Source organism: Misgurnus anguillicaudatus, chromosome 3, assembly GCF_027580225.2.
Source record: "Misgurnus anguillicaudatus chromosome 3, ASM2758022v2, whole genome shotgun sequence".
NCBI classification, from domain to species: Eukaryota; Metazoa; Chordata; class Actinopteri; order Cypriniformes; family Cobitidae; genus Misgurnus; species Misgurnus anguillicaudatus.
This window is the reverse complement of record NC_073339.2, coordinates 41101324-41112828: the sequence shown is the minus strand read 5'-3', so window position 1 is coordinate 41112828 and position 11505 is coordinate 41101324. Positions and strand designations below refer to the sequence as shown.

At 34.4% G+C, this 11505-nt stretch overlaps 1 protein-coding gene across 1 annotated transcript; it reads left to right on the top strand.

Annotated features, from left to right (window-relative positions):
- Nucleotides 1-9105: 9105 nt before the first annotated feature.
- LOC129445502 (endonuclease domain-containing 1 protein-like) lies at nt 9106-10994 on the top strand. The gene is made up of 2 exons (XM_073860004.1): nt 9106-9399; nt 10054-10994. The coding sequence occupies exons 1-2, from the start codon at nt 9124-9126 to the stop codon at nt 10615-10617; spliced, it is 840 nt and encodes a 279-aa protein (XP_073716105.1). The 5' UTR covers nt 9106-9123; the 3' UTR covers nt 10618-10994.
- Nucleotides 10995-11505: the final 511 nt, after the last annotated feature.

The following is an 11505-nucleotide window of genomic DNA, read 5'->3' as shown; positions in this document are numbered from 1 at the left end:
ATACCACCGACAGTCCTACGTGGAAATCAGTACAAACAGATCTGCCAGACTCTAAATGACACAAAATATTATGCCACACTTTATGATACCAACAACAAGATCCCTGTGTATTCTGCTTATCAGTATATAGGAAAAGAGCAGTGCATAAGATCGGGCAAATGGTACATTGAGCCTCAGGTATGTGAAACAATACTCAATATTGTACAATATTTTACCTTTTGCTTGTGACTGCTAGCAAGCTACATCTGCTGTGTTTTGAACACCTTAAAGGGATAGTTCACCCAAAAATGAATATTCTGTCTTCATTTACTCACTCATGTTGTTACAAACCTGTATACATTTTTTTTGTGATGAACACGAGTGAAAATATTTTGAAAAAAAAAAGTTGAGTAGACTTGCACTACAGTTTAAGGCAATTTATCGCAAGTGCATTGTTCAGTAAACTCCACTAACAAGGACAAAAGTCCGCCCAACTTAAAAAATTGCATTTACATCACAAGTTGTCATAACATACGTATTTATGTTTATCAAATGAATAAGAAATCGAATTACTGAACTCTTGGGTGATGTAGTTCACCTAACTCAATTTACTAAGTAATGCCAGCTGAATAAGCGAATTTCTGACTTTACTCAAGTAGTGACTTAAGTCCTTTCAACTAAGATTACAACCGTATGAACACCATTCCAGCCTCTATCTATAAAGTTATCCACACACAAGTTGGGTAAAAAGCAATTTAATATTTCCAATTCCACTAACCTGCATGTTTTGGACTGTGGGAGTGAACCCTCAATAGGGACTTTAAGCAACAGCCTCTGGTGGAACAGCATTTTGGTGTTGTATTATGCGAATGTATGCACGAGTTTAAAGGTATGGCGGGAGATTTTCTTTTTCTGGGTGGATCATCAAGATTATTGGTCATCCCAGTTGTCAGTCATTCTGGTGATAATTGGACGTAAGGCCGTCGTGCATGCTCGTCCCTAGGTTCGCTTTCTGCACATGTGCACTTTCAGGTGTATATGTGTGGTGGTCTACGGTTTCAGCCATTCATTGAAGCTCGTTTTCTCATCGCAAGAGAAAAAGTGTCTTCTTGTATGACAAGAAGAGAAAGGCCTATGACGAAAGAAACAAGACCAGAGTGGGTTTTTTTTTCAGGAGACTATTTCACACGCTGGCGTGCCCTAAAAGCACAGGTTGGGCTTCCCATGCAAAGTTTCTACTCGACAGGTAAAGTTTGGCATGCTCTTTGAGGTTGCATGCATGAATGGTTTGGTTACAAACATTGCCCAAAATATCTTCCTTCGTTTTTATAAGAACAAAGAAATGTGTACAGGTTTGTAACAACATGAGAACTTGGACATTTTTATTTCATATCCCTTTAAGATGTATGAAACTAAACCCTAATGGGTAGATAAAAGGTGTAGCTTTTCATGTTACTGCCCGAGTCACAAAGTATATAGGTAATTGGAAAATAATTAATTTCAGATTCATTCGATATTTTTTATTTTATGTGTGTGGCTTCATTTTTTTGAATGGTCAACATATATATACTTCAAGACTGTAAAATATAAGTTCTTTCTGTTTGATGTAATGTTGCAGCTTGAGGATAATAATGCAGGAATAAACATGGAACTGAAGGGCAGGCGTGTTTTAAACAACCAAGCTTCCAATGATGACTATGAGAACTCGGGCTATAATAAAGGACACTTGGCTCCAGTTTGTCATGCAGCTTCACAGGCATGTGCTAATGCCACATTCACTCTTACTAATGCTGCTCCTCAAGATGGATCATTTAACAAAAGATGGTTTCACGATGTAGAAAACAAAATGATGGAAACTGTAAAAAATCATTGTACACGAAATTTTGCTCACATTCTTACAGGTGTTGTTCCAGGTAATATTATTATAAAAAATAGAGTAAGAGTGCCTAGTCATTTCTGGACTGCATACTGTTGCATGAATGAAACTCTGATTTCAGGAGGTGTTACTGGAGTAAACTCTAAGGAGGACCAAACCCCTCGCCAATTCCCCGTGAAAGAGTTAGAGACAGAGTTGCAAAACCTTTATCAAGTTGAGTCTTTCTTTCTGTTTGATAATAATTGCAGAGATGCTCGCTATGTTCCTGTGATACCAAAGACTCTAAATAATTATGTTGGTTTGAACAAAGCCAACATACTCTTGTTGTATTTAAGCTTCTTCTTCTTATTATTATTCTAAGGCCAACATTTTCTGAATGTTTTAAACACTCAGGCCAGGCTTTGTCAAGCCAACATAAAGTTGGTCTACAAGCTTTACTATCTATACAGTTTTGGCACTTACAGGATTGTGGTTAGCATCTGGCAAAGATTAGAAAATGAACAAAACTCCTGCACTCTCAATATTCTAAGTAAATTAAACTAAAACATCAAATATGTGCAATTGAACAAAACACAACATAAAGTCTGCATATTCAGTAACAGTTGCACTGCCTTTATTTCATACAATCTTTGTTAAGTGTTATAATAACCCATCTGATGTATTTTTAAACATTTATGTTTAGTAAATGCTGTGTTTCAAATTAAACAAGTCAATCTGCTGATTGATATGTTACACATTTTATATTTTAGTATTGTATTAACATTGTCTGCTTTTTTCATGGAATGTTTTTATGCTGAATATGTTCACAATGATTTAAAATATGTAAATTGTAAACTGGCAATAGTAATAAACATATATGAACAAGCGTATATTATTGTATTTATTGTCATCCACATTATGGAGCACTTCAGCATTTAGAGAGGAAATCACCAGTGTCCTCATCCAACTACAGTTAAAAGGATTTTGTAGTGCTGCTGTTTCAGCTTAATTTATTTTTAAGTTGCCACAACTTGCAATTTCTGTATTTGTTCATTTCAACTAAAAAATTTTATGTTTTACTGTCTCTTCTACAATTTTTTTTTCTTTTAAATAAAAATCCATTAATAGTTCACATCTATATTTTATAACTTGAGCTAATAGACAAAAAATAGACAACTTGCCCTAAACAGTTTTCTATGTCTATGAAAACCTGGCTAAAAGTTTTTTTATTCTTGTTGAAGAAAGTGCCTTATTTGTAATTCTAGTGGAGTTTCGTTTGTTGATGTGAATGTTAGAGGAATGTTATATTTTATTATTTTCCAACGTTTATAAATTTCTTAATGTTCTGTAAAACATTGCTGTAGAAAACACTATTTACTTATTAGGTTTAAATTTTGGTTTTGTTTCATTCATAGTCACAATTTTGGTGATCAGTGTTTGTTTTAGTTGGACTCTTAGTCTTGACTCTGAGTTTGCTAGCTTATCCTGTGGCTATTACAACTTTGTGAGTTGATTTCATTCACTGTTTGATCAACCAAAAGTATCTTTTTCTGGAAATAATGTTTGTGATACTACAGTAGGAGATCCAGCGCTCCCATATCAGTTCCTGACAGTTTTAAGACAATTTGCACATAAAAAAGAAACCACTGTGCCATTCAGACACAGAAACATCAAGAATCAGAGTGATCTCAACAATGGTGACAAAGAAAATAGTAATAAAGCTAATTTATTCACACCGCAGTGCATGCTGGGAATCCTGTATGTGATTTGTAATTTATTGATACACAGCATGCATTGCAGCATGAAACTTTACATTTCTTTGTCGTTATTTTTGATATTTAATTCTCTTCCTGTTGGGAAATATGTAATATGAAATAATTTTGAAATGTAGGTATTACTTATAAACAGACAGGTGTAGTTTATGATTATTTTACCTCTGTGCTCTGTGTTATCTTTTCTAAACTGAGTCAATTCAGTTAAAATGAGGAAATGGAAACAATATTTATAATCGCAAACCCTATTGTATAATGCTAGATCACATATGAAGAAACATTTTATATCATATACACTCAAAAAAATAAAAAGTTGGATTTTCTTAAAAAAACTTCATCAAGTGGGTTCCACATAGCTTTGTAGGTAATGTCAACAAATAAAATGTAAGTTGTATTTACTAAAAAAGTTTGTGTAAAATTGACAATTTAAATGTTGCATGGATTAAAGAAATCCTAGTAAAGTCACTGTTGTGAAACATTTAATTGATGAAAACAAAATTAAAAATAATGATTTAATAACTCTATAACAACGAATCAATCAATCAGAATGCAGCTGCTTAATACAACCTTTATTTAATTACAGTTTATCAAACATATCACAAACATATTTGAAAAGCAATGTAACATTTCAAACCATTTGTTGGTTTGTTTTGTTCTAAAATATATCAGAACAAGTTAATTAACTTATACTTGGCCACTTTACTTTACTTTACTTTTACGCAACAATGTTATATTGGCTGAACAAATAATTTTGAAGTAAAGCTGACAAGACACAGTCTTTTGTTGAGATTACTAAGTTAAATTAATCATATGCCGCTACTTGTGTTTGTTAAGTAAAGTGAACAAGAAATTATTTAGTAAAACTGACTCCAACCAAGTTATTATTATCAGAATATTCAGACAAAAGTTGATCCTATTTTAATAATAATAATAATAATAATAATAATAATAATAATAATAATAATAATAATAATAATAATAATAATAATAATAATAAACCTTATTTAATTTTCTAAGCGGATTTAAAAGAGGAACTATATTTTATGGCGTAATAGCACTTTTGGGAGTACTTCGACTCGGCGCAGTAACACCCTCCCTCTCCCATTATGAGAGTGAGAAAGGGAGCGGACTTTTTAGGCGAGTCCAAGTACTCCCAAAAGTGCTATTACGCCATAAAATATAGTTCCTCTTTTAAATCTGCTTAGAAAAGCGCTACGTTTTATTTTGTACCACCAAACTTGCTCGTATAACTACTCGTTATAAATAGGAAAATGTTGATGTGTTTGGTCACTTCTAACTTTATCTCTAAATGGTACCATTGAATGAATGGGGCTAAGCTAAATGCTATCGAAGCGTCCCAGCGCGCTCCAGCGCTAACGTGCACGCACACAGATGATAGAGGGATGTATCAACAATTCTTAACATATTTTAATATTGAAAATGAGTAGACTATTCCTTTAACTTTTTTAAAGAGGTGCAAGCACTTTACACTGAACATGAACTTTATGTGCACCTCTACACTTTCCAGATAAGGGAAGTATAAAATAACAAACTAAGCTGGTTTTAGTTCCGCATAGTTTTGCAACATCAAACACAATAAAATAGATAAAAACAAGATCTAGGCGTAGCTTCTTTGATTTATTTTAAGGTTTTATATGTGCAAATAAAGGGAGGGAATTGACTCTATAAGGCCAGAAAACAAAATAAGTTTTGCTACTGTAGTATAAATTTACACATCTGTGTTTTTACGTTTTACCTTTTGCTTGTTTATCAGCATTGTACATTTATCAGCTGGTGATTTTGCTGTGTGATAACAAAAACTGAATTTTAATTGATTTGTATAGTATTTATGTCAATACTGTGATATTTTATCTTTTGGTTTTGATATTTGTTTGTTTCCACTTTTTCTGTATTCAGTTACTGGATCATTGTTTTGTTGTTGTTGCAATTTTTGAGAAACTCATTTTATGCAGACTTCTGCATTCAGAAACCAGCCACATAATTTATGAAAATTAACAAAGTTATCCAAAATATTAACAGATTGGATGGATACATTACAGGTGGTACACTGTAAAAAATTCTGTAGAAATTGCAGCTGGGTTGCCGGTAACTTACCGTAGATTTAAATTTATGTTTTTTACTGGCATCATTTTGGTCAAAGTTAAATGAACATTAAACATTTACAAGTCTTTGTCTTTACAGAGTAAAACTAAAATACAGCATCAAGCAAAACATTCTGGGAAACAAAATCTGAAGCAAAAAACAGAAAAAGGTTGATGATGATTTCTGGTTCCCAGAAGGCTTTGCATGAGGCTGTTATTGTATAGTTTTATTCTGTAAAGATAAAGACTTGTTAATATTTAAAATGTATTTAACTTTGAACAAACTCTTGCCAGTAAATAAGATAAATTTAAATCTACGGTAAATTACCGGCAACCCAGCTGCAATAACATTAAAATTTCTACGGAATATTTTTTCAGTGTAGCTGCATACTGTGTCTCAAACTCAAACCGGCTTTGGGCCATTTCTGAGATTGACATCTTACAAAATGATATATACAACCCCAAATCAGAAAAAGTTGGGACACTGTAGAAATTGTGAGTAAAAAAGGAATGGAATAATTTACAAATCTCATATATTCACAATAGAATATAGATAACATATCAAATGTTGAATGTGAGACAATTTGAAATGTCATGCCAAATATGGGCTCATTTTGGATTTCATGAGAGCTACATGTTCCAAAAAAAGCTGGCACAGGTAGCAATAAGAGGCCAGAAAAGTTAAATGTACATATAAGGAACAGCTGAAGGACCCATTCGCAACTTATTAGGTCAATTGGCATCATGATTGGGTATGAAAAGAGCCTCTCAGGGTGGCAGTGTCTCTCAGAGGTCAAGATGGGCAGAGAATCACCAATTCCCCCAATGCTGCGGCGAAAAATAGTAGAGTTTGAAGTTTTCATGTATACAGTGCATAATATCATCCAAAGATTCTGAGAATCTGGAACAATCTCTGTGCGTAAGGGTCAAGGCCGGAAAACCATACTGGATGCCTGTGGCCTGCATCACATACAGGAATGCTACTGCAATGGAAATCACAACATGGATTCAGGAATACTTCCAGAAAACATTGTCGGTGAACACAATCCATCGTGCCATTTGCCGTTGCCGGCTAAAACTCTATAGGTCAAAAAAGAAGCCATCTCTAAACATTATCCAGAAGGGCAGGTGTTTTCTCTGGGTCAAGGCTCATTTAAAAAGGACTGTGGCAAAGTGAAAAACTGTTCTGTTGTCAGACGAATCAAAATTTAAAGTTCTTTTTGGAAAACTTGGATGCCATGTCATCCGGACTAAAGAGGACAAGGACATCCCAAGTTTTTATTAGTGCTCAGTTCAGAAGCCTGCATCTCTGATAGTTTGGGGTTGCATGAGTGCGTGTGGCATGGGCAGCTTACACATCTGGAAAGGCACCATCAATGCTTACCCAAATAATGTAACCCAAATAATGGGTTGTTTTAACCCAACTGCTGGGTTGTTTCAACATGGTTGATTAACAATAACCCAGCAGTTGGGTTAAAACAACCCATTATTATGGTCATTTTAACACAGAAATGCGTTCTGTCCTATAGTTACCCAGCCCTGGGTTAAATATTTTTTAGAGTGCATTTAAACTGTGACTTTGCGTGAACTAACCCGATAACTGTCACGGCTAGTCTGTGTCATGTTTTGTGTTTGTCTCCGATTACGTCACCAGGGCTGCGTTCAGCCCCGACAAAACGTTGCACAACGTTTATTAAACAGAAACGGTGATTCATTGAACACCCTGTTGTGATGACGCACGAGTTGCAACTACGGTAGCTGAGAGGTCATTCTTTGTGTTCTTTTTAAATGTTTCTAAATCCGGCTGAAATCGTTATAAATGTGTGTTTAATACTGTAAAATACCCTCGATGTTACAGTCACTGACCTTGCCGTCCAGAATGAAAGACAACATTCTAACTTGAACACGTTGAGCGAGCTGTCTCTTTACTACTGCGTGGTTTTATACAGCTTGCCGCTGATTGGGCCGACATTTCTGACACACCCACCAAACAAGAGAAAACGCTTCTAAAACCTGTTGCATTCTGTTGCACCCCGTTTCCAGGAAACATGTCGTTCAACCCGGAAACCGTAGCAAAACGTTGCGTACCGGTGTGAGATTGAACGTGCCCCTGGACAATTCACGGACTGATTCCGCATCACACCTGTTCCTCGTTAAGTCTTTGTGTATTTATACTGCTGTTTGTGTCACACTAGTCGCCGGATGATTGTCATTACTACCGTCTGCTCCCCGTGTCATGTTTTGGATGTTCCTGTGTTGCTTACCTGTTCATCGTGTTACTCCTCGTGTTTTTGTTTTCCATTTTATTATTAAATGTTATTTATTTTCTGAACTCTGCGTTTGCGTCTCCTCCCGTGTCATGACAAAAACTTCTTAAGCACTTTGGAAAGGAAAAAGGAGTGCTTTAACACACATTTTAGACGTGACTGTGAATGACCCCTTAAACGTTTACATTAATAATCAAATTAATTGGAAACTAAATAAATAAAAATCTTGTGGGCCTGTTATATTTTTGATAGCAGACATGGTCCTCACAGAGGGGGAGGGCGAGCCGCAATGGCCCGCAGGGCTGGAAGTTTGAGACCACTGCTGTAAATCAACCACAATTTTTTCTATCTACAATTTACTGAGTACAAGTGTGTTACTACAGGAAATCATCAAAGACAATGCTTCGCATGAAGATGACATAGGGTGAATGGTGAAAAGTTAACATTAAATTACACACACACACACACACACACACACACACACACACACACACACACACACACACACACACACACACACACACACACACACACACACACACACATACACACAGTATATATGTACACATGTTCGTATACATTCTTAGACCTCATATGTTTTTAATTAATTTAAAGCATGCATTGAACTTTATGCAGTATGTACTTTTAGGAAATCAGAAGGATAAAACACAAGTCCTTAACAAACTTAAAACATAACAAACTGACTTTAGTTCTGTTTGTATTTTAGCAGTGTCAGTAAAATTTAACCATAGGCGGAGCATATTTAATTTTTTTCAGAGTTATATATATGCAGGTTAAGGAAGGGATACAAGCACTGGATAAAGAAGGGCGAAGCGAACACCTACTGTATAACCTGTTTTAAAAAGAGGTGAGAAGACAAATTTGCTACTGTAGAATATATCATTTTAATAGATGCATCTGTGTTTTCTATTGCTTGTCTTCAGCTAATTTCATTGAAATTGATCTGAATTTTCTTTTCTTTTGTTAACACAGATATTTTATATTTGCTTTAACTTTTATTACAGTTACTAAATTCAAATGTACACTATTTTTATAATATGAGCAAAATATTAAAACTTTATATTTAACCTATCCAGATATATCATTTTGGTTCTTTTACTTGCAGAATTATTCATCTCACATTCATCATGATTCATCTTCTGGTGATGCTGTCGCTTCTCTCTGGTGGTTCGACTGAAGTTGTGCAGAATTTCCAAACAGAATGTGGTGATTATTTTTATAAAAAAGTAACACCAACAGTACTTAATGGACCTCAGTACAGACAGATCTGCCAGACTCTATATGACACACATTATTATGCCACGCTTTATGATACCAACAACAAGATCCCTGTGTATTCTGCTTATAAGTATACAGGAAGCTTTAAGTGTGATAGACTGGACAAATGGTACATTGAACCTCAGGTAAGTAAAATATTACTCTGTGTAACAGTGTCAGAAATACAAATGTGCAAAACATGTACTATGCCTGTTGTACCTTTTGTTCATGAAAAATCGGATGTTGTCCGATTTTATTTTATTTAAAGAAAATGTAAAAAAATGTAATTTGGTAAAATGTATTGTGTTTCCTTTTATTAAATATATATTACACTTTTTTGTTTTTAACTTTAAACTATTTTATAATTAAATGATCAACATTTATCTATGTTAAATTGTAAAAAAAAAACTTTTCTGCCTTAAAATTTTTTGTTGAATCAACTCGGATTTACAAGCCATTTCAACTTACTATTATTTATCTTAACTAGAGATGAGTTGTTATAACTACAGGTGAGTTGTTATAACTTATAAAATTAAGTTGACTTTTCTCAACTATATTTTATAAGTTGTGACAACTCATCTCTGTTGACATGAATTGTAAATCTGAGTTGATTTAACAAAAACTTTTAAGGCAGCAAAGTTTTTTTTACAGTATAACATATAACAGTAAAAAAGAAAAGTTGCTTTTCAGTTTTTCAGACAGACAGACAGACACATAATCTGACACAGCATAATGTTAGTATACTTTTTATGAATTGAAGGGTTCAAAGGTTTAACTTTTGATTTGATTTCATATTGCAGCTTGAGAATAATAATAAAGGAATAAACATGGAACTATGGGGCAAGTCGGTAACTTTAAGCAACCAAGCTTCCAACGAAGACTATGAGAACACGGGCTATCATAAAGGACACTTGGCTCCAGTCTATCATGCAAATTCACAGGGATGTTCAGATGCCACATTCACTCTTACTAATGCTGCCCCTCAAAACGGCTCATTTAACAGTGGTCAATGGAGGAAGATAGAAAATGATATGTCATCTATTGCACAAAGACGTTGTGAAGCAAGTACTGCGTACATTGTAACAGGGGTTGTACCAGGTAATAGTAACATGAAAAATAGAGTAAGAGTGCCTAGTCATTTCTGGAGCGCATACTGTTGCAAGGAGCTCAAAACAAACAGACTAATCTCAGGGGGTGTCATTGGAATAAACTCTGATGATAACTTAACTCCTGACCAAAAATCAGTGAAAGATTTAGAGGACGATTTGGAAGGCTTTTACAATGTTCAGTCTTTCATTTTGTTTGATAATAATTGCAGAGATGCTGTCCATGTTGAAATAAATCGCAAAAGACCTGTAGGTTGAGGTCAATGTCGAGCAAATAACAAAGACCATAAAAGCTTAATTACTTTTCATAAACGTATGGTGTATTCCTTTTGTTTTGAAATCTACAACTTGTTACACTTGTAAACAAGATTAAGGTCCTAGTTTTATATGTAAAAGGAACTGTTCACCCAAAAATGAAACATCACTGGGGCGAATGCAGATCATGCTGAAAAATACAGTTTTGTACAAATTCATGCAAAATAGCAACCTGGTTAACAAATTACAAACTGCTATATTGTGTTGTGCTTTAAGGAATTGTATGGGGGCCAAGGGATTTGCTTATTCTTATGCGCTGTTTGATTGATTGGTTGTTTGCTAGCTACAAATTGAGTCTTTGAAATAAAACATAAGCAATTTAAAAAAGTCAGTGTGTGTCTAATTTAAGTTGGACTCTATTTAATTAAAGATACAATTTGTATTTATGCGCCGAAAGATGGCGCCAGATCAAACAAAAACAATGATGTTGTTTACTGACGCTCTGAAGCAGCGTGGAATTATGGGATTTGTAGTCTTTAACTTTAGCCATCTATCAGACGAGAACGAGAAATCACGTTGATGGATAAGGTAATCAAGTCTTATAAATGTTGCGTTTGATGACATTGTTTATTTCATTATGTAAGTTTATATGTGATGTTCAAAATGAAATTGTTATATTGATATTACAGTATTAGTCCAAATTCGATGGTAAACACAGCTCAGAATTAAGTTTTCAACTTACAATCTACAATGATTTTTCACATAATGTATTGACAGTACAAATCTTATTGTGAAGTGTCTTTAAATGACCATTTATATTGCTGTACAATACCTTTTGATGTGCATATCGTCCGCGGGAAGACGCGCTGATTACAATCTACACACTAATGT

What these genes read in the sequence shown, in the direction of transcription:
- LOC129445502 (XM_073860004.1), top strand. Translation starts at nt 9,124, where the DNA reads ATGATTCATCTTCTGGTGATGCTGTCGCTTCTCTCTGGTGGTTCGACT. An exon ending in AATGGTACATTGAACCTCAG is followed by an intron (nt 9,400 to 10,053) that starts GTAAGTAAAATA and finishes TTCATATTGCAG; the next exon opens with CTTGAGAATAATAATAAAGG.